The following is a 26,297-nucleotide window of genomic DNA, read 5'->3' as shown; positions in this document are numbered from 1 at the left end:
ATCCCAACAGGATCCGTCTTCGGGCGATCAATGAAGTGAAGGCTATAACATCTGCCTCCGCACCTGTTTCCAACCCCAGCTGGTCTGACACCCCGAATACGGCCTCCCCAGGGCCCGGGTCCAGTTTCACATGCACAACTTTAGAGATTACCCCAAAAACCCCTTCCAGTAATCCTCCAGCTTTGGACAGGACCAAAACATATGAACGTGGTTTGCAGGCCCCTGCCCGCAATGTTCATACACATATTCTACCCCCTCAAAGAGCCGGCTCATCCTCGTCCTTCTGAGGTGCGCTCCCTGTACCACCTTCAGATGATTCAGCCCCAACCTCGCGCACGAGGTGGAGGCTTTCACCCTCCGGAGCACCTCACACCAGAACCCTTCCTCCATACTGTAGGAGCAATTTCAAGGCCTGTGTATTGAGTCGGCTTCCACGTGGGTTTTTCTCCTGTGGCTCAACTCAGTACAAAGAGCAACAGACAGATCAACAATCTGAAGACGGTTTAATTTTCTGCAAGCTTGCTTTCATGTACATGAGAGATAAGACCTGGAAAGCTGCGAAGGTCCTTCTACAGAGCAAAGACACAAACTCAGCACATATACAACATTCAAAAATCAATAGCCATCCCCAGTTGGATGTGATCCAATCCCTGAAGCTGCTATGTTTAAACTCACCCAATAGAATTGCATGCAATATTTAAACTTCACCCAATAGAATTGCAAGCAATGTTTAAACTTCACCCAATAGAATCGCAAGCAACCCATGATTGATGCCAGGATCCTTATCCTGACAGCTATGTATAATCGCAACATTCTGTGCTGTTTGTTTGTGAGAAACAGAACAACAGAACCAGCACCCTGGATTGTTTCACTATTGATTAATTATTACTGATATATTACTCGGTACTCTCCCTATAATTCATCTCAATCCTTAATAAAGTAACTTATGTAAAACTACTCTAGTGGCATGCTAACTAGTTATAGGAGGTATCATCGCTGAACCCCCCCTTCACATACCCTCTCCCAACTCTTCCTCCCACTTTGACTTGATCCCATCCAGCGGTGCCTTTTCCTCTTCCAAAATGGACCGCCGACACTACCCCCTTCTCCAGTCCCCCTGTCGTCAGCACTTCCTCCAGCAATGTGGAGGCCTGCTCTACAGGGAATCTCTCTATCCTTTCTGGCAAAGTCTCGTACCTGTATGTATCTAAATATTTCCCTCTGGTCCAGCCCATACTTCGCTCCCAGCTCCTTCAATCCTGCAAACCGACCCCCAAGAAACAAATCTTTTAGTGTCCTAATTCCTTTCTCCTCCCATCTCCGAAAATTTCCATACCACTCATATCTATGGTTCCCCCAAACCGGCATTTCCATTGACCCTGACCCCAACCAGAAGTGCTAGGGAAACTGCCTCCAAATTATCAACTAAGCTATTACTACCGGACTCCCTGAGTATTTCCCCGGGGCCGTCAGGAGTGGCGCTGTTGCTAGTGCCTTCAATCCCGACCCCCTACACAAACTCTCCTCCATTCTGACCCACTGGGAGTCAACCCCTCTGACCCAGCTCCGCACCTTCTCCACATTTGCCGCCCAGTAATAATACATCAGGTTCGAAAGACCAAACCCCCTGCCTGCCTTCCTCTCTGTAGTAGCACCTTTCTAATTCTGGCCATCTTCCCTCCCCATATGAATGAGGTAATCATCCCTTCAATCTCTCTAAAAAATGCCTTTGGCAGGAAAATCGGCAGGCATTGGAAAATAAACAGAAATCGCGGTAACATGTTCATTTTAACCTGTACCTTTTACATAGAATTTACATAGAATTTACAGTGCAGAAGGAGGCCATTCGGCTCATCGAGTCTGCACTGGCCCTTGGAAAAAGCACCCTACCCAATGTCAACACCTCCACCCTATCCCCATAACCCAGTAACCCCACCCAACACTAAGGGCAATATTGGACACTAAGGGCAATTTATCATGGCCAATCCACCTAACCTGCACATCTTTGGACTGTGGGAGGAAACCGGAGCACCCGGAGGAAACCCACACACACATGGTGAGGATGAGCAGACTCCGCACAGACAGTGACCCAAGCCGGAATCGAACCTGGGACCCTGGGGCTGTGAAGCAATTGTGCTATCCACAATGCTACCGTGCTGACCCGCCAGTGACAGAGGGAGACCAACAGCTTTGTTTTTGAACCTCTCCTGTCCGCTTACCAATTCATCCCTGACATTCTTTTTCGTTCTACTCAACCTTCCCCTCCGTTTTCAACAGTATAAAACCCATCACATTTCTACTCTCTTCAGCTCTAAATAAGTCATATTGGGCTCACAATATTAACTCTGTTTCTTTCACCACAAATGCTGACCAACCTGCTGAGTTTTTTCAGCACTTTATGTTTTTATTTCTATTTTTAACATGTTTTTCATGTTCATATCTAACTCTACCTTACAGTCGCAATCCGCCAGTTAGGCATCAAATTGTGAATTAGAAACATTCACCGCAGTTGTAAGCTCGGAGCAATAATTAGGTGTGAAGGCCCATACCGGCCCCAAAGTTTATTTTCTTCATGCACTTTTTACCCCCTTTGGGAAATGATTAAGAGACCAATTATTAGTCCATTTGAACCTTGTCTTGAACACTCCTTCCTCAGCTCACAAATGCTGGAGTGTGAATTGAAGCCAGAGGTTGTGGCTCAGAGATAGGCCACTGCCTATTGAGCCATAAGACCTCAGGTCCAAAGTGAAGCACTACCTCCTCCAGGTTGCAGTGTTTTGATCCAGTTCAGACAGACTGCATTTACACAACTGCAGCTAGGTGCCAGACAACACCACCTCATACAGACATTGCAATTGGAGATTGTGGTGAACCACTGTAATAGGAGATGTAAGGTAGGACCTGCACTACAGGTTCGCCGGTAGCTCCTGCCGGCTGGCTCCGCCCACGGAGAACTGTATAAATATGTATGACCTCCAGTGCCCTGCCATTTCGCCAGCTGCAGCAGGAGGCCACGCATCTGACTGTAATAAAGCCACAGTTGTACCCAACTTTAGTCTTTGTGCAATTGATCGTGCATCAGAGATGTTTATAGCACCTTTAAGTATTGTAAGTTACAATACTAACAACATAGAGAAGTTTAGTTAACCCATCCTTCACCTGCTGTATCAACTGGAATAGTCGGTAGCAAAAGCTGCAACAGACAGATTAAGGATTTGTTCACATTTAAAAATTCTTCAAACAACGGAAAAGAGTTGATCACTGAACTGTTCAAAACTGAAATAGTAACGGCTGTTGTTGCTAGGGGCTAAACGTTTTGTTGCTCGGGGATATATGTTGTTGTTACTAGAAGATAAACGCTGTTGTAGCTGAGGGATAAACGCTGTTATTACTGGGGGATAAACAATGTTGTTGCTGGGGGAATAAACGCTGTTGTTGCTGGGGGGGGGATAAACGCTATTGTTGCTGGGGGATAAATGCTGGTGTTACTGGGATATATATACTGTTGTTACTGGGGGATTAATGCTGTTGTTACTGGGAGATAAACGCTGTTGTTACTGGGGGATTAATGCTGTTGTTACTGGGAGATTAATGCTGTTGTTACATGGGGATTAATGCTGTTGGTACTGGGGTATTAATGCTATTGTTTTTGGGGGTTAGACACTCTTGTTAATGGGGATAAATGCTGTTGTTACTGGGGGCTAGACGCTGTTGTTACTGGGGGATTCTTGCTGTTGTTATTGGGGGATTAATGCTATTGTTACTGGGGGATTAATGCTGTAGTTGCTGGGCATTAGATGCTGATGTTACTGGAGGTTAAACGCTGTTGTTACTGGGAGATAAACGCTGTTGTTACGAGGGGATTAATGCTGTTGGTACTGGGGTATTAATGCTATTGTTTTTGGGGGTTAGACACTCTTGTTAATGGGGATAAATGCTGTTGTTACTGGGGGCTAGACGCTGTTGTTACTGGGGGATTCTTGCTGTTGTTATTGGGGGATTAATGCTATTGTTACTGGGGGATTAATGCTGTAGTTGCTGGGCATTAGATGCTGATGTTACTGGAGGTTAAACGCTGTTGTTACTGGGAGATAAACGCTGCTGTTACGAGGGGATAAATGCTGTTGTTGCAGGGGAATCAATGCTGTTGTTACTGGGGGATAAATGCTGTTGTTGCAGGGGGATCAATGCTGTTGTTACTGGGGATTAATGCTTTTGTTACTGGGGGATAAACGCTGTCGTTGCTGGGGGATAAACACTGTTGTTGCTGGGGGATAAACACTGTTGTTGCTGGGGGATCAATACTGTTGTTACTGGTAGATAAGTGCTGTCGTTACTGGGGGATTAATGCTGTTATTACTGTGGGACAAATGCTGTTGTTACTAGGGATTAATGCTTTTGTTACTGGGGGATGAACACTGTTGTTGCTGGGGGATAATCGCTGTTGTTACTGGGGGGTTAATGCTGTTGTTACTGGGGATAAACACTGTTGTTACTGGGGATAAACACTGTTGTTACTAGGGGATAAACGCTGTTGTTACTGGGGCATTAATACTGTTGCTACTGGGGTATAAATGCTGTTGTTACTGGGGGATTAATGCTGTTGTTACTGGGTATAAACACAGTTGTTGCTCCGGGTTAAACGCTGTTATTACTGGGGATTAATGCTGTTGATACTGGGGGGCAAACACTGTTGTTACTGGGGGATTAATGCTCTTGTTACTGGGAGTTAAACGCTGTTGTTGATGTGTTGGGTAGGCTGGGTCGATGTGGACTGCACTTGCTGCAGTGTAGCGAGAGACAGACCTCCAACACTTGATAAGATGCAACACAATTTTATTTAACATCTAAACTATTATACATGTTCAACTGTGGGTTGACACTATGCTGACTTGACTGGAGACCTGATACTAGCCTAACCAGACTTACTAGCTACTACATGGTGTTTGCACTGGCCAGCTCACTAACTCTGACTGTCTCAGAGGCTGGGTCCCGAGAGAGCGGGAAAACTGGTGCCCTCTGGCTTTATAGTGGTCGTGTCCTGTCTGGTGATTGGCTGCTCTGTCCTGTGTGCTTACTGGTCATCCTGTGTGTCAATCACTGCCTGTCTGCACTCCATTGTATACATAGATGTATATTATGACATCTCCCCCCCTTTTTGTTTGTTCTGTATTGTGTGTGTTGAGATCATAAATATTAAGGTGCATGTGCGTGTGGATGTTTATATGTGCGTGACTACATACAGAATGTGCTAAAATGACCTTACGTACACAGGAAGATGTCGCTAGTGCAGATATAGGGCAGATGAAACGGTAACAACGATATTTACAGAGGTCAAAACGATAAGGTAACACAGTTGTGCAAAAGTTCAGTCTATAAGTTTAGTATCTGCGGCGGGTGACGAATTCTGGTTGACCGCCTCAAGGGTGGATCAGGGGCCGCCTGCACTTGGATAGGCGGGATCGCTGCCAATGCAGTGGTCGCAGAGGTCGGCAGGATTGCTGGGAGATCGGTGGCCTCGTGGTAGGGCACGTCCGGAGGAAGCATTGTGTGAGGTGGGACATCATGGTTAGGTGGTGGGCGTGGAACTCTGCGCAGCGCCCGTCTGTTGCGTCGTAGGAAGGAGCCATCAGCCACACGGATGAGGAACAATCTCAGGGCCACTTGCTTGACCACCACAGCTGTGGCGGACCAGCCGCCGTCAGGCAACTGCACACGAACACGATCAGTTGGGACCAGCTCGGGGAGATCCGTGGCATGAGCATCGTATGGTGATTTCTGTTGGGCCCGAGACTGCTGCATCTTTTGTATGCCGTGAGGTGGTCAAGGTCTGCAACATGGATGGCTGGAACCGTGGTTCGCAGAGTACGATTCATGAGCATCTGCGCGGGAGACAATCCAGTGGACAGCGGGGATGCTCTGTATGCCAGCAGCGCCAGGTTGAAGTTGGAGCCTGAGTCTGCAGCCTTGCACAGTAATCTCTTGATGATATGGACCTCTTTTTCGGCTTTCCCGTTTGACTGTGGGTAGTGGGGGCTGGAGGTTACGTGACGAAAGTTGTATAGGCGGGCAAAATCAGATCATTCCTGGCTGTAAAAACAGGGACCGTTGTCACTCATCACCGTGAGCAGTATCCCATGCCTGGCAAATGTTTCTTTGCATGCTTTAATCACCGCTTTCGATGTGAGGTCGGACAGTTTCACCACTTCAGGGTAATTGGAGAGTAGTCGACCAGGAGGACATAGTCCGAAAAGGTCGACACCGACTTTGGACCATGGTCACTATCTCATGTTGCTACAGAGTTTCTTTGGGTTGAGCTGGCTGAAATTCCTGACATGTGGGGCAGTTGAGGACCATGTTGGCAACTTCCTGGCTGATGCCCAGCCAATAGACTGCCTCTCGAGCTCTGCGTCGACATTTCTCGACCCCCAGGTGACCCTCATGGAGTTGGCCGAGCATCATAGCTCGCATGCTCTGCGGAATCACAATCTATCGAGCTTCATGAGGATGCCGTCCACCATCGTCAGGTCGTCCTTGACACTGTCCCTTCTGCCAGCCATTCATGAGGTGCTGTATCACACGCTGTAGCAGAGGATCCTTGGCCGTTTCCTCATGAATTTGGATGACCCTCTCATCAGTGGCCGGAAGATTGGAGGTGCACAATTTCACCTGCACATCGATTTGGCAGACAAAGTCAGTTTGTTCACACGGTGTGGCGATAGACCTGGAAAACACATCTGCAATAATGAGTTCTTTGCCTGGTGTGTAGACAAGTTCAAAGTCATAGTGGCGTAGCTTGAGAAGGATTCATTGTAACCAAGGCGTCATGTCATTCAAATCCTTCTGGATTATGTGGACTAGTGGCCTGTGGTCCGTCTCAACCGTGAATTTTGGGAGGCCATACACATAGTCGTGAAATTTGTCGATTCCCATTAGGAGGCCCAGGCATTCCTTCTTGATCTGAGCATACCGTTGCTCAGTTGGCATCATGGCTCTGGAGGCATTCGCAACTGGGGCCCATGAGGAGGAGTCATCCCGTTGGAGGAGCACCGCCCCAATACCGTCCTGGCTCGCGTCAGTGAATATTTTGGTCTCTTTGGTAGGGTCGAAGAACGCCAGAACCGGGGCTGTGGTGAGTTTTGCCCTCAGCTCACGCCATTTGTTCTCATGAGCGGGCAGCCACTGGAATTCCATCCACTTTTTGACGAGATGGCGGAGGGCTGTGGTGTGTGCCGCCATGTTGGGAATGAAATGAACTTCCCGAGGAAGTTGACCACCCCTGGAAAGCGGAGGACCGCCTTCTTGTCCTCTGGGGTCTTCATGGCGTTGATCGGTGAGACCTTGTCAGCATCTGGCCTTGCTGCAAGATGTGGTCGCCAATGAATTTGATTGCTGATTGACCGAACGAGCACTTGGCTCTGTTGAGTCGGAGGCCATGCTCATGGATTCTGTGGAATACCTGCTTGAGGCAATCAATGTGTTCTTGAGAAGTTGTGGACCAGATTATGACATCGTCAACATACACGCGCAGCCCCTCGATACCCTCCATCATCTGTTCCATGATGCGGTTAAATACCTCTGAGGCAGAGATGATGCCAAAAGGCATCCGGTTGTAGCAGTAGCGACCGAACGGGGTATTGAATGAGCACAGCTTGCGACTAGATGCATCCAGCTGAATTTGCCAGAACTCCTTGGAGGCATCCAGCTTCGTAAAGAGTTTGGCATGAGCCATCTCGCATGAGCATCAACTCCTCTCCTTTTGGTATTGGGTAATGTTCCCTGATGATGTCGCGGTTTAAATCCTTGGGGCGATGCAGATTTGAAGCTCCCCTGACGTCTTCTTGAAGCAGACCATGGAGCTGACCCAGTCCGTGGGTTCTGTGACCTTTGATATGATGCCCTGGTCCTGGAGGTCCTGTAACTGCTGCTTGAGGCAGTCCTTGAGGGGTGCCGGCACCCGACGTGGTGCATGGATCACAGGGGTGGCGTTCGGTTTGAGCAGGATTTTGTATCGGTATGGGAGTGTGCCCATTCCGTCGAACACGCTGTGGTACTGCGTGATGATGTCATCAATTTCAGCCTGGAAGTTCTCATCAGGTGCGGCCATCGCCTGTGAGGATGACATGGTGTGGACTCGCTGAACCAAGTTCAGGAGTTTGCAGACCTGAGCACTGAGCAGCGTGCTCTGTCAGGTCCCACGATCTCAAATTGCAGTGTCGCTTTAAATGACTTATTGGAAACTCCGAGTTGGCATGAGCCACTGGCAGCTATGGCATTGCCATTGCAGTCAAGGAGCGAGCAGGCCGATGGAAGAATGCTTGGTCGACACGGAGGTTCGCCGATGCACCAGTGTCCAGTTTGAACCGGATGCGAGCCTTGTTGACTGTGAGGACAGCACACCACTCGTCATCGGAATCCACGCTGGGGATCGGGAGGTGCTTCGCTGTCTTGGAGAAAGGCACGCATGCTTCGTAATGATGCCCACCCGGTATGGAGATTTGAGGCACGCAGCATCAGGGTCTGTTGGGCTGTTGGGGTCGGAGTCTGGCATGGCCTGCTGTATTGAACGGATGCTTCTGCACCGTGGCTGGGATCGCTGGATGCTGGCCAGTGGAGCAGATCTGCAAAGGGCTATGTAGTGGCCAAGCTTGCCACATTGTAGACACCATCGTGGTTTTGCCGGACATTGCCGCTTTAAATGGGCGTAGCCACAATTCGGACATGTCATGACGCCAACATAAGCACATTCCTTGCACCATCGTTCATGCACAGTGCGGTCGAACAACGTACACACCTGTGCAGTCTGGTCGTCGGTCTCGCCATCCCTTCGGTCGTGGCGCGCATGCGTGAAATTGCCACTCTCGTGATACTTAGGCCCTGCATTTGTGCGATGGCCTGCCCCCGTTCCGCCTCGTGGGAGGTTAGCTTTGCCGTTGCTGCCGCCCTGATGTGGGAGTACCGATTGTTAGCATGTTCATGGAGAACGCACGTTTTGATGGCGATGGTGAGGGTGAGCTGCTTGACTTTCAGGAGCTGCTGGCGAAGGGAATCGGAGTGGACCCCGAAAACGATCTGATCCCGGATCATGGAATCAGTGGTCGAGTCATAGTTACATGACTGCGCGAGGATGCGGAGATGGGTCAGAAAGGATTGAAAAGGTTCATCCTTACCCTGAAGCCTCTGCTGGAAAACGTACCGTTCAAAGCTCTCATTCACCTCAATGTCGCAGTGGCTGTCGAACTTCAGTAGGACTGTTTTAAAGTTTGTCTTGTCTTCGCCTTCTGCGAATGTAAGGGAGTTGTAGATGTGGATGGCATGGTCCCCGGCTGTGGAGAGGAATAGTGCGATCGTCCTGGCGTCCGATGCAGCTTCGAGGTCGGTGGCTTCTAGATAGAGTTGGAACTTTTGTTTGAAGATCTTCCAATTTGCACCTAGGTTGCCGGCGATGCGGAGCTGCGGAGGAGGGCGGACGTTTTCCATGTCACCGGATGGCTGTTTGCTGGTCAGCACTGATTCACTAAATGTAGGTCCGTCTGTTTGCTGGTCAATGCTGATTCACTCAAGGTAGGTTCCTCAATTTTCAGCATCACTCACTGGTACCATGATGTGTTGGGTAGACTGGGTCGATGTGGACTGCACTTGATGCAGTGTAGCGAGAGAACGACCTCCAACACTTGATAAGATGCAACACGATTTTATTTAACATCTAAACTATTGTACATTTTCAACTGTGGGTTGACACTATGCTGACTTGACTGGAAACCTGATACTAGCCTAACCAGACTTACTAACTACCACATGGCATTTGCACTGGCCAGCTCACTAACTCTGACTGTCTCAGAGGCTGGGTCCCGAGAGAGTGGGAAAACTGGTGCCCTCTGGCTTTATAGTGGTCGTGTCCTGTCTGGTGATTGGCTGCTCTGTTCTGTGTGCTTACTGGTCATCCTGTGTGTCAATCACTGCCTGGCTGCACCCCATTGTATACATAGATGTATATTATGACAGTTGTTCCTGGGGGATAAATGGTGTTGTTGCTGGGGATAAACATTGTTGTTACTGGTGGATTAATGCATTTGGTACTGGGAGATAAGCGCTGTTGTTATTGGGGGATTAATGCTGTTGTTACAGAGGAATAAACGCTGTTGTTGCTGGGGGATAAACGCTGTTGTTACTGGGGGATTAATGCTGTTGTTGCTGGGGGTTAGACACTCTTGTTAATAGGGGGAAATGCTGTTGTTACTTGGGGATTAATGCTGTTGTTACTGGGGGATTAATGCTGTTGTTACTCACGGCTGGGTGGATTTACTTGCGCCAATCGGGCAAAGTTCAGCAGCTACATTCTGCTTTTATCCACATCAGTCACAAGAAGAGTTGAACTTAATTAGAGAATGGAGGGTGATTATTTCTGTGCAGAGAGCAGAAAGTTCGCTCAGACAGCCCGCGAGATTTCTCTAAATCCAGCCACAGAGTGTCCACCCCCACCCTCAGCCCTCATCACCCCCTCCCCTCCACCCTTCATTCATCCATCACCCTACCCACAAAAAAAAATGTATCTCCCTCCAGCCATCCACACCCCCCTCCCCTCTATCAGCACCCCCTCCTCCATCATTCACCCATTACCACCCCCATTCGTCCATCAACCCCCCACCCCCCACCCCGGACTTCAGCTCAGGACCCGCTCGCTGCTGTTCCGCTCACTTTGGGATCTGTGCGAGTTTCTGATCTGTTTTCCATGGACAGCTGCCCAGATTGGGGACTGGGAGAGGTCGCAGCATCTTCACTTTCTGTCCCAGTGGCTCATTCACAAACCCCAATTTTCCTGGGGTTATTGCCGGCCAGGATTGAATTAAACTCCATTAGTTTACTTACTGGTTAAAATCTCCACTGCTTTGGGCGGATCGGAGCCGCAGTAAAGGTCCAGGCTGTGGTTTGCCGCCTCGGTCATCTCTGCAACACTCCCACTGACTGTGAGGGGAAAGCAGAAAGCGGATTGAGCTCAACAAGCGCCGCTTCCCAGAGCAGCCGGACTGGAGCTGCAGTGAGGGAGCTGCTGCAGCTCTCCCAAACTTCAATCACTGTCGCCTCTCAGAGGTTCCTCGGATGATAATGAGTCAAAGCTGTAAAGCAATCTCCAGATTACAAACTGAAATGTCAACCCCGCCTTCCCATCAAATAAGAAATGTGAGTCAGCCAACACATCACCGGGAAAGCACAGATGATCCAGCTGAAACAGTCAGTATCTTCGATCCCCAAAACTAGCCCTGTCAGTGCCAACAGTTTGCCTCTTGATTTATGAAGCTAATTGTAACAACGACCACGACCCGGCAACCTGTTAACTTTTCAGGGGTGCGATTCTCCGACACCCCGCCGGGTCGGAGAATCGGCAGGAGCTGGCGTGAATCCTGCCCCCGCCGGTTGCCGAATTCTCCGGCACCGGATATTCGGCGGGGATTGGAATCGCGCCTTGCCAGTTGGCTGCCCACCCCCCCCCCCCCCCCCGGCGATTCTCCGGCCCCCGATGGGCCGAAGTCCCGCCGCTGTCATGCCTGTACCGCTGGCGAGAATTAAACCACTCTCTTACCGGCAGGACTAAGCAGTGCGGGCGATCTGGCCCCCGGGGGGGGGGGGGGGGGTGCCTCCACGGTGGCCTGGCCCACGATCGGGGCCCACCGATCCGCGGGCAGACCTGTGCCGTGGGGGCATTCTTTTCCCTCCGCCTCGGCCACAGCCTCCGCGATGGCCGACGCGTAAGAGACACCCCCTGCGCATGCACGGGGATGACGTCAGCAGCCGTTGACGCTCCCACGCATGCGCAGACTTCCGCTGCCCGCCGCAGTCCCTTTGGCCCCGGCTGGCGTGGCGCCAAAGGCCTTCCACGCCAGCCGGTGAAGCGGAAAACACTCCACCGCGGGCCGAGCCCGTCACGGTGAGTGCTTGGCCCCTAAAGGTGCGGAGAAATCCACACCTTTGGGGCGGCCCGATGCCGGAGTGGCTCACGCCACTCCATCCCGCCGGGACCCCCCGCCCCACCGGATAGGGGAGAATCCCGGGAGTGGGAAAAGATACAGTGAAGTAAGTGAAGGACGCGAATTAAGTGACCGAATAGGGCCTCGTTTTTCTTCGATAGCCCAATATGAGTGAAAATGGGTTGGCCTAGGGTTACCAACTAAATTTTCACAAGAGCCCCTTTTTGATTTTATTTTTAGATTTAGATTTATTGTCACGTGTACCGAGGTACAGTGAAAAGTATTGTTCTGTGAACAGTCCAGGCAGATCATTCCATACGTGAAAAACATAGGACATACAATAAATATGCAAAGTAAATACATAGACATTGGGTGAAGCTACAGAGTGCAGTGCTACACAGTAGAGAAGATGCGTGAAGAGATCAATTCAGTCCATAAGTGGGTCGTCCAGGAGCCTGGTATCAGCTGGAAAGAAGCTGTTTTTGAATCTGTTAGTGCGTGTTCTCAAACTTTTGTATCTTCTGCCCGATGCAAGAGGTTGGAAGAGAGAATAACCAGGGTGGGAGCATTATTGATCTAGGATGACCCAATCATATTTCCTAAAAATGCCAAACTAGGTATCCCGTGTCACCAAAGACAAAATGACAAGACAGTTTATCACCACTATTACAGTAGAGACAATAATGATCAATGTGCCAAACACTAACTACTCAACCTATGTGTTATAGAAGCAGAAATTAAGGGTTGAAGACCTTTACAAGCAGGGCGACAGGCCAACATCCAGGAACAATGCAGTGACATCAATTTTCATGTTAAAAATCATTGGACTGAAAAACAGCCTGTGAAATTCAATAGTCTCATGGACTCAAAGGTCGAACTTCATTTTCCACCGAATTCCCAAATCACCAAAGGCCACATATCTATCCCAGTAGATGCTAGTAAAAGCACAACACCTTCCGACAATGCATAACAGAGATTAATAAGTGGAAAAGGTTAGAAGGCACCAGGGATTCTCAACAAAAGCCCTCCCATTGGGGCAAACTTCAAAGCCCAAAATTCAATATAATTGTGCTTCATCCAAAAAGAGTGATGCAAAACTTAAATTTCAAACAGAAAAATGGCCGTTTCAGACAATGCCAGCAGTCATCAAATTGATATACGGAATGCCTGAATTGGTGTATGCAGAACATGTATTCATGATTTTCTTGCTTTAACCTGGAAACAATGTTAGGAAATCTAATCAAGCGTCCATTTACTTCATGCTGTGGAGGCATGTCATACCCAGCAAAGACATGTCATATTAATAGATTGGTAGCATAGAACTTGAGTATTGCTGCAAAAAGAGACAGGTTGCCAAAGTTTTTTGTCGCACACTCATCAGGACAATTTGCAAGATCAACAACTGTAAAGAGAACGCAATCTATACTTCATGAGAAGAGAATACTGATTGGTTGGCAAGTGGACTTCTTACCATTTAAATATGGTGCCGGAACCTTTAATAACATGAGATAATGGTGAGCTTTGCCGAGCTCCTCACAGAACCATAATTAGTGAACTGAACAGCAGTAGAGCACATGTGTTCAGCCATCGTGCCACCCTGCGGAAATTATGTCACCATTCCCACCCTACACTGAACTTCGACTCTTGGGAAGATTCTTCCCAATAAAGCAATATGTGGATAATCAATCAAAGAACACCACCAAATGTGGTAAATAAACCACAATTGTGAGAAATTACATAGTGGAGCAGCCATGTTTGCCTCTTTTAACCTTTAAATGCCATTTGCAGAAGGGGAGACACGGGACAAAGCATCTGCCTGAGAAAGATCCGAAAGCTACATCATAAACTGTTCAATAGTATACATTATTGGGTTGATCAAAACAATAAACTGACCTCCTGGTGACAAGACTACATGAAACTGGCATTGTGATCTGCAGAAAGTACAGCACTTCGAGCAACTCCTGCAAATAACTTTGACCTGTAACATTTAACTATAGAGGGATAGGAAGTGCTGAGGGTTTTGGCCAAGGGTGGTATCATGACCCGTACAGGCTTGGAGAGCCGAAGGGCCTGTTCCTGTGCTGTATTGTTCTTTGTTTTTTGTTTTTAAACTGCTCTGCAAGAGTGAAGAAGACTTTCCACTCAGGCCTATAAGGTACCTTCTCCAAAACAAGACAACCATGTGAATTACAAACTATTTTATTTTTTTAAAATAACTTGTAAAAGTGCACTATTCTCTTCCAATGTTGTTTCCTTGAATGTCTTTGTGCATGGGACTGTGCAAATGAGTGCAGAAGCATTAGATTTCAGGATGAATGCTTGAATACATAATTATCTTTGTTTAAACCTACAAGAATTTGCTACTGGTTATTCAAACCATTCACATTCTTGGGGTTAAAAAAATAACCCACATACATCTTCCTCTCTAAAGTTCACAAATTAGGGAAAGTTGGGAAGGAAACAGGTATTTCATCAGTTCTCTCTCACCCCATTTTTACACCTGGCTTTGATTGTAAGTTTATATCCTTTTGTCCTAGACACCCTCACCATTGTTAAAAAGTTTCCATCAATTCCTTTCAGAATCCTAAAACATCTCAATCAAATCAAATCGGCACTTAAGCTTCTATATTACGAGAAAGAGTTAGTTTTTGCAATCTCTACTCATAATCTAACCTTTGAAACCCTAGAAACATTCTAGTGAAACTGCGCCACACTCGTTTCAGGGCTAATAAATCATTCCTAAGGTGTGGTGCCCAAAATTGTACAAAGTGCTTCAGATGTAATTTAGTTGGGGCTTTGTATAGCTGCAGCAAAACCTCTACCAAGAAAAGCTAACATTTATTTAAACTGTTTACAAAATTCTGCTCAAGGCAGCAGATCGCTCCCAGCACAGTCCTTGTTTGGAGAACTAACCACCCCAGGCCCTGCTTTGGGCCAGCTTTTATCTGAGTTCATAACAAGACGCAGGTGGGTGGCCTCCGCAACCTATCTGGGAAGCTCGTACTCCACGAGTCCCACTGGGAGATCAATGATGGTTTTCCTTGGTCCTCGTGGGAATTATGACACCCCTCCCCCACAAAGCCCGAAAGTCCCCTTTCAGCCACCAATGATGGTGACTTTCTAGTGCCGCTTTACGCACTGTTGCGTTTCCGCCTGTTGCGGCTCTGGTATGGCGGAGTGTATCAGTTCACTGACTGCCGTTTCCTGGCCAACAGTTGAAGAGTCACTGCCTGACGTTGGTTCCAGACATGCCTCAGTTCACCGGTAAAGACTCTTCTGCATCCATCTCAGATTGGAGTCATTTGCATTTTGTTGGGCTGGGCGCTGTAACCTGGACGGCTGACTCCCCACCCTGCGGAGTGGTGCCAGGTGCGTTGGAGGTGTCACTATTGCCGATCGAGTGTCCTGAAGTACGGGTTCTCACTTCTTCAGATGATCCAAGTGCTTCCTGTGGACTTTCCCCTGAACCTGGACTTTAAATGAAACAGGACCCCTTTATTCCAGCGCTATTTCTGGGAGCCACAATGTTCCATCACCAAAATTTCAACATATACTGCATCCCCAGTGTGAATTGTCCATCCTGGTGTTCTTAAATCATGGTGCCTCTTCTGCATCGCCTGCTGCACCGCTATTTTCCTGCCAAGATATGAAATGTCTGACTCTGCCCATGTGGCATCGTGCAATAACTAAAAAGGAACCATGTCAGCCATGCGTCCATGGACCCCATGGACTGCTTCTTTAAACACCTTTTGAAGGTCTAGACCACTCTTTCCGCTAAACCATTGAAGGAGGGACGGTACGGGGCAGTCCGAATATGTTGCATACCATTCCTCGTCAAAAACAGGCCAAATTCCTCACTAGTGAATGGCGTCGCATTATCCATCACCAGGACCTCAGGGATCCCATGTGTGCTAAAAGAGTTCCGGAGTTTCTCTATCATGGCCCTGCATGTTGTGGAGGTCACTTTTCACACCTCTAGCCACTTCGAGCTGGCATCCAAGATCATGAGATACATGGACCCCATGAAGGATCCCGTAATATCTGCATGTAGGCGAAACCATGGGTGTCTTTGCTATTTCCAAGGATGGAGGGAGGCTGGCGGTGGGACTTTCTGATGCACTTGGCACGCTGGGCAGCTACATACAACCCTCTTTATGTCCCCGTCAATGCCGGACCACCAGACATAACTGCAGTGCAACATTTTCATTTTAGATGCTCCCGGATGGCCACTATGCAAATCCTGTATAAGGGTGTCCTGACCCTACGGTGGGCGGGATAACCATACGAGCTCGCCACAATATGATGCTGTCTTCTAGACTGAGCTCAGAGAACCTCTGGGTGAAGGGCCTCCTTTTTCCCGCTGCTTAACAACATGAGGTGGAGCCAATTCTGGGTTGCATTGTGTCCACACACCCACCTGAGCAGCCATCATCAGTAAGGTGTCCATTAAGTTGAGAGTCACAATTACCTCATCTGCCACTGGTGGGGACGGGGCACTCACAGGCATTGGCAGATGGCTGAGAGTGTCAACATGGGCAATGTGGGTACCGGTCGGTGCCCAAATGAGTATTCGTATGCAGCAAACAGGAGCGCCCAACTCTGGACCCTAGCCGATGTGATTGGTGGGATTCCCTTATCCTCCTCGGCGTGGTCGAGCAGCGGCTTATGGTCCATGATAATAAAAAAATGTTGCCCATAAACGTACTGAGGTAACCTCTTTATACCATAAATCACTGCCCTCTTTCTCTCTCTGAACGTTATGAGATTCTGCATTTGCCAGGGTCCTAGATGCAAAGGCAATTGGGCGCTCCATGCCACTGTCCCATGCATTGGCCAGCACTGCCCTGACGCGTTAGGGCGAAGCATTGCATATAAAAATTAGAGGCCTAGCCGGATCATAATGCATTAGAAGTGTGGAGGATAAGGGCTTCTGGTGGCGGCAATGAGTGAGTGAGCCGCACATTCGGGGGCTCTCACTCCGGCGGGATTTGAGGACCTGGTTCCCCGGCTTTACGGGACTGCGGAGCGCTGGAAAGACGGCCACGGAGGTGCTGAGGAACGAGCAGAGCTGTATGGAACTGCGGGAGAGCAGAAAGCAGCGCAAACGGGAGAGGAAGGGACAAAGATAAGGTGCAGGGGAAGCTGACCCGGGAGCAACGATGGCGGACCTGTGGATCTCGGACCCGGCGATCCAGCAGGCGCTGGAAAACATGCTGCAGGTGATAAAAAGCAGTTTTGAACCGTTGAAGCGGGATAACTTGGACCCACTTCAGAAGGCAGTGGATCAATTGAACCAGAGATTGGATGCCCAGGATGAAAAAGTGAAGGAGCTGGGGGAGGCAGTGGCGGCGGTGGAGGAGCAGGCGGACGCGCAGACGATTGCTGCGCTAGAGGTCGACGGGTTGAAGGAGAGACAGAGAAGACTGCTGGACAGAGTAGAGGAGCTGGAAAATAGAGCCCGTAGACAAAATCTGAGGATCATCGGCCTCCCGGAGGGGGCAGAGGGAGCTGATGCCACAGCGTTCGTGGCGGACCTGTTGATGCAGCTGATGGGGGCTGAAGCCTGTCCGCGACCGCCGGAGCTGGAGGGGGCACATAGAGTACAGGCGAGACAGGTGCGTCCGAGGGGGGCCCCCCGTCCGATGGTGATTAGGTTCCGCAGGTTTGTGGAGAAGGAGCGGGTGCTGCAGTGGGCAAAGAGCGCTAAGAGCAGCAGCAGCACGTGGAATAACAGTGTCCTTCACATTTACCAGGACCTAAGCCAGGAGGTGGCCAGGCGGCGAGCAGCCTTTAAATAAGTTAAGAAGGTGTTCAAAAAGCACGTGAAGTTTGGTTTGCTCTTCCCGGCCCGTCTTCGGGTTACGCATCAGGGCCAACACCACTCCTTCTCCGAACCCGAAGAAGCGATGGACTTTGTGAGGGATCAAGAGCTGGTCTCGAAAAAAGGTCCCACGGACGCAAGCTAGGGTCCGAGAATTACTGGTTGAAGGGACGCTTACTGTGCCTGGACTGCAGGTCGACTGTTTACTGCTTTAAAGGTGCCTTGTGTATTTTTTTGTGGGCAGTTTTTGCCTGTGGGGGATGTGAGGGGAGGGTATCTCCCCCCCCTCTCGAAATATCCCCCCCCCCTCTCGAATGGTCTTTTTCCTTGTATTGCGGTGTTATATATTTCTTTTTTTTTCTTTTTGGAGCTCAGAAAGGGATGTGGGTGAACACTTTTCTGTGTACACAGCTGGAACTGTGTTGTACCTGGAGCAGCCTCACGTTGCTGTTTGATGTTTACATCTTGTTTGATCTTTCCCATCTTAGTGAGACTGCTCCAGTGGGTCGGAGTGGGGGATCATGTGCTGGGGAGTGGGGAGATGAGGTCGGGGAAACAATGAGAGTGAGACAAGGGGGCGCCGGAGCGATGAATCACCGGGCTAGCAGATTGGCTAGTCAAGGGAGTCAGGTGGGGGGGGGGGAGAATACAACCAGTGAATGGCAGGGGTGGGGTTATCGGAGGATGTTGCTAGGGGGAGGGGAGTTACTTTGCTGACGTGGGGTGGATCTGAAGTAGGTAATGGAAAGGAGGTCGGGGGTGGAGGCAGCCAAGAGGCGAGCCAAGAATCGCATGGCGCATGGGCCGGGGGCGGGCCCAAGAAAGGTTATGGCTGACCGGCGGGGTGGGGGGGGGGGGGGGGGTGGGTTGTGCCCCCCAGCCAGGCTGATCACCTGGAATGTCAGGGGACTAAATGGGCCAGTTAAAAGGGCACGTGTGTTCGCGCATTTGCGGGCTCTGAAGGAAGACGTAATTATGTTGCAGGAGACACATCTGAAAGTGTCTGACCAGACTAGGCTAAGGAGGGGCTGGATCAGCCAGGTCTTCCACTCGGACTTGGATTCTAAGTCCAGGGGGGTAGCAATTATGATCAATAAGCGGGTTCAATTTGAGGCGGAGGGCGTAGTCGCAGACGGCGGGAGCAGATTCCTTATGGTAAGGGGCAAGCTGGAGAGGAGAAGAGTGGTGCTGGTGAACATATATGCGCCGAACTGGGACGACGTTGACTTTATCAAAAGAGTGCTGGGGAAGATCCCGGACCTAGACTCATGGAAGTTGATAATGGGGGGGGGAGACTTTAATATGGTCCTTGACCCGGGGCTGTACCGGTCATGTCCCAGAACGGGCAGACTCCCAGCAATGGCAAGGGAGCTGAAAGGGTTCATGGAGCAAATGGGGGCTGTGGACCCATGGAGAGCCAGACAGCCGACGGGAAGGGGCTACTCGTTTTATTCGGATGTTCATAAAGTATATTCTAGGATTGATTTTTTAATCTTGAGCAGGGACTGTGTAGGGGAGGTAAAGAATACGGAATACTCGGCAATTACTATCTCGGATCATGCCCCGCACTGGGTGGACCTGCAGGTCGGGGGGTGGAATTACCAACGCCCACAATGGAGGTTAGACGTAGGATTGTTGTCGGAGGAGGGGATATGTGAGAGACTTCGGAAGTGTATGCAAAATTACTTGCAGGTGAACGATACGGGGGAGGTTTCAGCAGCGACCCTGTGGGAGGCGCTGAAGGCAGTAGTGAGAGGGGAGCTGATCTCAATTCGGGCTCACAGGGTCAGGGCGGACAGAGCAGAAATGGACAGATTGGTTAGGGAAATTCACCGGATAGACGAGGAGCATGCAGGGTCCCCGGGGGAGGACCTACTCAGGGAGAGACAGAGATTGCAGGCGGAACTGGGGGTGCTATCCACGAGTAGGGCCGTGGAACAGCTTAGGAAGGCGAGGGGAGTGGTGTATGAGCATGGGGAGAAGGTCAGCAGATTGCTAGCGCAGCAACTCAGGAAGAGGGAGGCGGCCAGGGAAATAAGTAAAGTGGTTGATGGGGAGGGGAGCAGAGTGGAGGACCCAGCAGGACTGAATAAGGTATTTCGGGACTTCTATAGTAAGCTGTACACTTCAGAACCCCCGGAAGAGCCGGAGGAGATGAAAAGTTTCCTGGATGGTCTAACCTTCCCAAAAGTAGGCAGGGGACTAGTGGACGGGCTGGGGGCCCCGATTAGAGCGGAGGAGGTATTGGGGGGTGTGGTGGTATGTATTAGGGGCCATGTGGGACTGTGAAGCCGTGATGCTATTGGCTGACAGATCCCGGGTCCTGGTTGGCTGCTGACTCCTGGCTCCGCCCTGAAGGCGGAGTATAAGAACCCGAGCTTCTCCCCGCCGCTTCATTCTGTTGCTGAACTGCTGGGGACAAGTCTCGCTTAATAAAGCCTGAATCGACTTCATCACTTCTCGTCTCTCTCGTAAGTCATTGTGCGCTACAATTTATGAAGCGAGCTTAAAAGACTATGGAGCTCCGGATCGCCCCGGAATGCCAGTGGATCAGCCCTCACGCAGCAAACTCGGCAGCAGTATTTAAACACTGGCAAGCATGTTTTGAAGGCTACCTCCGAACGGCCCCCGGCCGGATCACAGAAGACCAGAAAATGCAGGTCCTGCATTCGAGGGTAAGCCCGGAAATTTACCCTCTCATAGAAGACGCAGAGGATTTCCCGACGGCGCTCGCATTACTGAAGGGCATCTATGTTCGGCCCGTTAACCAGGTCTACGCGCGCCACCAACTCGCAACGAGACGGCAAAGTCCCGGAGAATCGCGAGAAGAATTCTACGCAGCGCTGCTAATTTTGGGACGGGGCTGCAGCTGCCCGCCGGTGAACGCGATCGAACACACGGACATGCTAATTCGCGATGCTTTTGTGGCAGGTATGAACTCTCCCCAAATCCGCCAAAGACTTTTAGAAATAGAGTCGCTTGGACTCTCAGAGACACGGGCCCTTGCAGCTTCACTAGATGTGGCCCCGCAAAACGCCCGTGCCTACGGCCCCGACCGCGCGGCAGCCCCTTGGGCTCCGTGGACCCCCGTCACGACAAAACCCCCCCCCTCGCAGGCTTGCGCGGTTAAAGCGCCAGACCATCCCGGGGGGGCCCGCTGCTATTTCTGCGGGCAAGCGAAACACCCCCTGCAACGCTGCCCGGCCCGCGCAGCTATTTGTAAAAGCTGCGGCAAGAAGGGCCATTACGCGGCAGTGTGCCGGTCCCGGGGGGTCGCCGCAATCTCCGGAGAAGAATGAGCCCAGCATATCCCAAACGCTCCCCAACCCCCCCCCAGCGCCCCATGTGCGACCCGCAGGTGCAGCCATTTTGGGTCCCGGGCACCACGAGGGGAGGATGGGCGCCGCCATCTTGTGACCCCCCCAGCCACGTGTGATTCATGGGGCGGCCATTTTGTCCACCCCCGACCACGTGCGATCCATGGGGGTGGCCATTTTGTCCACCCCCGGCCGCATGCGATTCATGGACGCCACCATCTTGGTTGACAACAAAGGACCCCAGCATCGACGGCTCCACGGGGTCCGAAGAAGACGCCGTGACGCTACTACCACGACTGGCTTCGGTGACTCTGGATCAATCACGGCCCCGGACGCTCCAGACGATGACAACAACGGTGCTGATCAACGGACACGAGACACCATGCCTGATCGACTCCGGGAGCACTGAAAGTTTTATTCACCCAGACACGGTAAGACGCTGTTTTCTGACCATCCATCCAAGCACGCAAAAGATTTCCCTAGCTGCAGGATCCCACTCCGTAGAGATCAAAGGGTTCTGCATTGCGAACCTAACGGTGCAAGGGAGGGAGTTTAAGAACTACAGGCTCTACGTCCTTCCCCAACTCTGCGCGCCCACATTACTGGGATTAGATTTCCAGTGTAACCTGCAGAGCCTAACATTTCAATTCGGCGGCCCAATACCCCCACTCACTATCTGCGGCCTCGCAACTCTCAAGGTTGAACCGCCGTCCTTGTTTGCAAACCTCACCCCGGATTGCAAACCCGTCGCCACTAGGAGCAGACGCTACAGCGCCCAGGACCGGATATTTATTCGGTCTGAAGTCCAGCGGTTGCTGAAGGAAGGCATAATCCAGGCCAGCAATAGTCCCTGGAGAGCCCAGGTGGTAGTAGTAAAGACCGGGGAGAAGCAAAGGATGGTCGTAGACTATAGTCAGACGATCAACAGGTACACACAGCTAGATGCGTACCCTCTCTCCCGCATATCCGACATGGTAAATCGGATTGCCCAGTATAAGGTTTTCTCCACCGTGGACCTCAAGTCCGCCTACCACCAGCTCCCCATCCGCCCAGGTGACCGCAAGTACACAGCCTTCGAGGCAGACGGGCGTCTATACCACTTCCTAAGGGTCCCATTTGGTGTCACAAACGGGGTCTCGGTCTTCCAACGGGAGATGGACCGAATGGTTGACCAGCACGGGTTGCAGGCCACGTTCCCGTATCTCGACAACGTAACCATCTGCGGCCACGATCAGCAGGATCACGACGCCAACCTTCAAAAATTCCTCCAGACCGCTAACGCCCTGAACTCGCATACAACGAGGAAAAGTGCGTTTTTAGCACAAACCGGTTGGCCATCCTGGGATACGTAGTGCGCAATGGGATAATAGGCCCCGACCCCGAACGCATGCGCCCCCTTATGGAATTTCCCCTCCCCCACTGCTCCAAAGCCCTGAAACGTTGCCTGGGTTCCTTTTCATATTACGCCCAGTGGGTCCCCCAGTATGCAGACAAGGCCCGCCCGCTAATACAGTCCACTACCTTCCCCCTGTTGACAGAGGCTCGCCAGGCCTTCAGCCGCATCAAAGCGGATATCGCAAAGGCCACGATGCGCGCCATCGACGAGTCCCTCCCCTTCCAGGTCGAGAGCGACGCATCCGACGTAGCTCTGGCGGCCACCCTTAACCAAGCGGGCAGACCGGTGGCCTTTTTCTCCCGGACCCTCCACGCCTCAGAAATCTGCCACTCCTCAGTGGAAAAGGAAGCCCAAGCCATAGTGGAAGCTGTGCGACATTGGAGGCATTACCTGGCCGGCAGGAGATTCACTCTCCTCACCAACCAACGGTCGGTAGCCTGCATGTTCGATAATGCACAGCGGGGCAAAATTAAAAATGACAAGATCTTAAGGTGGAGGATCGAGCTCTCCACCTTCAACTATGAGATCTTGTACCGTCCCGGAAAGCTGAACGAGCCGTCCGATGCACTATCCCGCGGCACATGTGCCAACGCACAAATAGACCGCCTCCAAGCCCTCCACGAGGACCTCTGCCACCCGGGGGTCACTCGGTTCTACCATTTCGTAAAGTCCCGCAACCTCCCCTACTCTGTGGAGGAGGTCCGTACAGTCACCAGGAACTGCCACATCTGCGCAGAGTGCAAACCGCACTTTTTCAGGCCGGATAGAGCGCACCTGATCAAGGCTTCCCGCCCCTTTGAACGCCTCAGTTTGGATTTCAAAGGGCCCCTCCCCTCCACTGACCGCAACGCATACTTCCTGAACGTGGTGGACGAGTACTCTCGTTTCCCCTTCGCCATCCCCTGCCCCGACATGACAGCGGCCACAGTCATTAAAGCCCTTGGCACCATATTCACACTGTTCGGTTGCCCCGCGTATATCCATAGCAACAGGGGGTCCTCCTTCATGAGTGACGAGCTGCGCCAGTTCATGCTCAGCAAGGGCATAGCCCCGAGCAGGATGACCAGCTACAACACCCGGGGGAACGGGCAAGTAGAGAGGGAGAACAGCACGGTCTGGAAGACCGTCCTGCTGGCCCTACGGTCCAGGGATCTCCCAGTTTCCCGGTGGCAGGAGGTCCTCCCGGATGCTCTCCACTCCATCCGGTCGCTGCTGTGGACCACCACTAACCAAACACCTCATGAGCACCTCCTTGTCTTCCCCAGGAAGTCCTCCGCCGGAACGTCGCTGCCGACCTGGCTGGCGGCCCCAGGACCCATCTTGCTCCGGAAACATGTGCGGGCGCACAAATCGGACCCGTTGGTCGAGAGGGTTCACCTTCTCCACGCGAACCCGCAGTACGCCTACGTGGCGTACCCCGACGGCCGACAGGACACGGTCTCCCTGCGGGACCTGGCGCCCGCCGGCAACACACACAACCCCCCGACACCGATCATCCCCTCCCTGCCACCGGCACACCCCGCGACCGCCCCCTTCCCGGGGGGATCGGTCCTCCTCCCGTGCCCGCCCAGGAGTAAAACAGGAACAAACACTGAAACACTCCCGGAGACGACAACGCCTGAACAAGCACCTGCACCACCACCGGGGCTGAGGCAATCGACGAGGGAGACCAGACCGCCCGCTCGACTCGTGGCATCCGCGTGACACCAAGAATGTTGTTGTATTGTAACAAAAAAAAAAATTTTTTCTTGCTAATATTGTAAATAGTTTCACAGACTGGTACATAGCCCAGTGTAGGGCTAAAACTGTAGTAACATGTCCGAAATTTTCCTTCCAGGGCCAGCCTTGTAAACCCCTACCACCATGCGAACCACCACCCCGCCGGGTTCCTTTTTTACAAGGGGTGAATGTGGTGGTATGTATTAGGGGTCATGTGGGACTGTGAAGCCGTGATGCTGTTGGCTGACAGATCCCGGGTCCTGGTTGGCTGCTGACTCCTGGCTCCGCCCTGAAGGCGGAGTATAAAAACCCGAGCTTCTCCCCGCCGCTTCATTCTGTTGCTGAACTGCTGGGGACAAGTCTCGCTTAATAAAGCCTGAATCGACTTCATCACTTCTCTCTCGTAAGTCATTGTGCGCTACAGGGGGCCTAAAGGCCATGCAGTCGGGGAAAGCCCCGGGACCGGATGGATACCCAGTAGAGTTTTACAAGAAGTTCTCGGAGATAGTGGGACCGGTCCTGACAAAGGTTTTTAATGAGGCAAGGGACAAAGGGACCCTGCCACCGACGATGTCGCAAGCCACCATCTCGCTGATACTAAAGCGGGACAAGGACCCGGAATCCTGCGGGTCATAGAGGCCAATCTCCCTGATCAATGTGGATGCCAAGCTCTTGGCCAAGGTCCTGGCGATTAGAATGGAGGACTGTGTACCGGAGGTGACTGGGGATGATCAGACAGGGTTTGTGAAAGGCAGGCAGCTGACAGCTAACTTGAGAAGATTGCTTAATGTGATCATGATGCCCCCAACGGGCAAGGAGGTGGACGTAGTAGTGGCAATGGACGCTGAGAAAGCCTTCGACAGGGTGGAGTGGGGCTATTTGTGGGAGGTTCTTGGACGATTTGGGTTCGGGGAGGGACTGGTTAATTGGGTCAGACTATTGTACCAGGTTAGGACGAACAGGATAATGTCAGATTATTTCAGACTACATTGCGGGACCGAGCAGGGGTGCCCACTCTCCCTGTTGCTGTTCGCGCTGGCCATAGAGCCATTGGCGATGGCGTTGAGAGCTCCAAAAGGGTGGAAGGGAATGACTAGGGGTGGGGTGGAACATAGGGTCTCTCTCTCTATGCCGACGACCTACTCCTGTACATGTCGGACCCACTGGCCGGGATGGAAAATATACTGGAAACATTGAGGAAGTTTGGCCGGTTTTCAGGGTACAAATTAAATATGGCCAAGAGTGAGATGTTTGTGGTGCAGGCAAGGGGCCAGGAGAATAGACTGAAGGAGCTGCCATTTAGGCTGGTTGGGGAAAGTCTCCGTTACTTGGGGATACAGGTGGCATGAGACTGGGGCAGGTTGCATAAGTTAAATTTGACTAGGGTGGTGGAACAAATGAAGAGGGAGTTTCGGAGATGGGATGCACTCCCGCTGTCACTGGCTGGGAGGGTGCAGACTGTAAAGATGACAATCCTCCCTAGATTTCTGTTCATCCTCCAGTGCCTCACGATCTTTATCCCACGGTCCTTCTTCAAAAGGACTGGCAAAATCATCATGAGCTTAGCCTGGGCGGGAATATCCCCGCGGGTGAAGAAGGTGATGCTTGAAAGGAGCCGCAACGAGGGGGGACTGGCATTGCCGAGTCTGATCAACTACTACTGGGCAGCTAACATAGCCATGATAAGGAAGTGTATGGTGGGTACGGGGTCTATCTGGGAGCGGGTGGAGGCGGCTTTGTGCAGGGGCACCAGTTTGGCAGCCGTGGTCACGGCTCCCCTACCGCTGTCGCCGGCCAAGTACTCCACCAGCCCGGTAGTGGGGGCGGCCCTGCGGATATGGGGCCAGTGGAGGAGGGGGGGGTGAGTGCATCTGTTTGGGCTCCAATATGTGATAACCATCGATTCACCCCCGGGAACATGGATGGAGGGTTTCGAACATGGCGGTGGGCGGGGGTGGGGAGGGTGGGCGATATGTTCCTGGAGGGGAGCTTTGTGAGTTTGAGGGGCTTGGAGGAGAAATTTGGGCTGGTAAGGGGAAATGACTTTAGGTACTTACAGATGCGGGACGTTGTACGCA

At 51.4% G+C, this 26,297-nt stretch overlaps 1 protein-coding gene across 1 annotated transcript in view; it reads right to left on the bottom strand.

Annotated features, from left to right (window-relative positions):
• The window catches only part of slc51a (solute carrier family 51 member A), a 68,403-nt gene extending 57,306 nt beyond the window's left edge, over positions 1-11,097 (bottom strand). The window contains exon 1 of the mRNA XM_072513945.1: positions 10,870-11,097. Coding sequence (XP_072370046.1) covers positions 10,870-10,945 — 76 coding nt within the window. The 5' untranslated portion in view covers positions 10,946-11,097. The remainder of the gene's footprint in view (positions 1-10,869) is intronic.
• Positions 11,098-26,297: the final 15,200 nt, after the last annotated feature.

Source organism: Scyliorhinus torazame, chromosome 8 (genome assembly GCF_047496885.1).
Source record: "Scyliorhinus torazame isolate Kashiwa2021f chromosome 8, sScyTor2.1, whole genome shotgun sequence".
Lineage (NCBI taxonomy): Eukaryota > Metazoa > Chordata > Chondrichthyes > Carcharhiniformes > Scyliorhinidae > Scyliorhinus > Scyliorhinus torazame.
The sequence above is the reverse complement of the archived record's forward strand: the minus strand, read 5'-3'. Positions and strand labels throughout refer to the sequence as shown.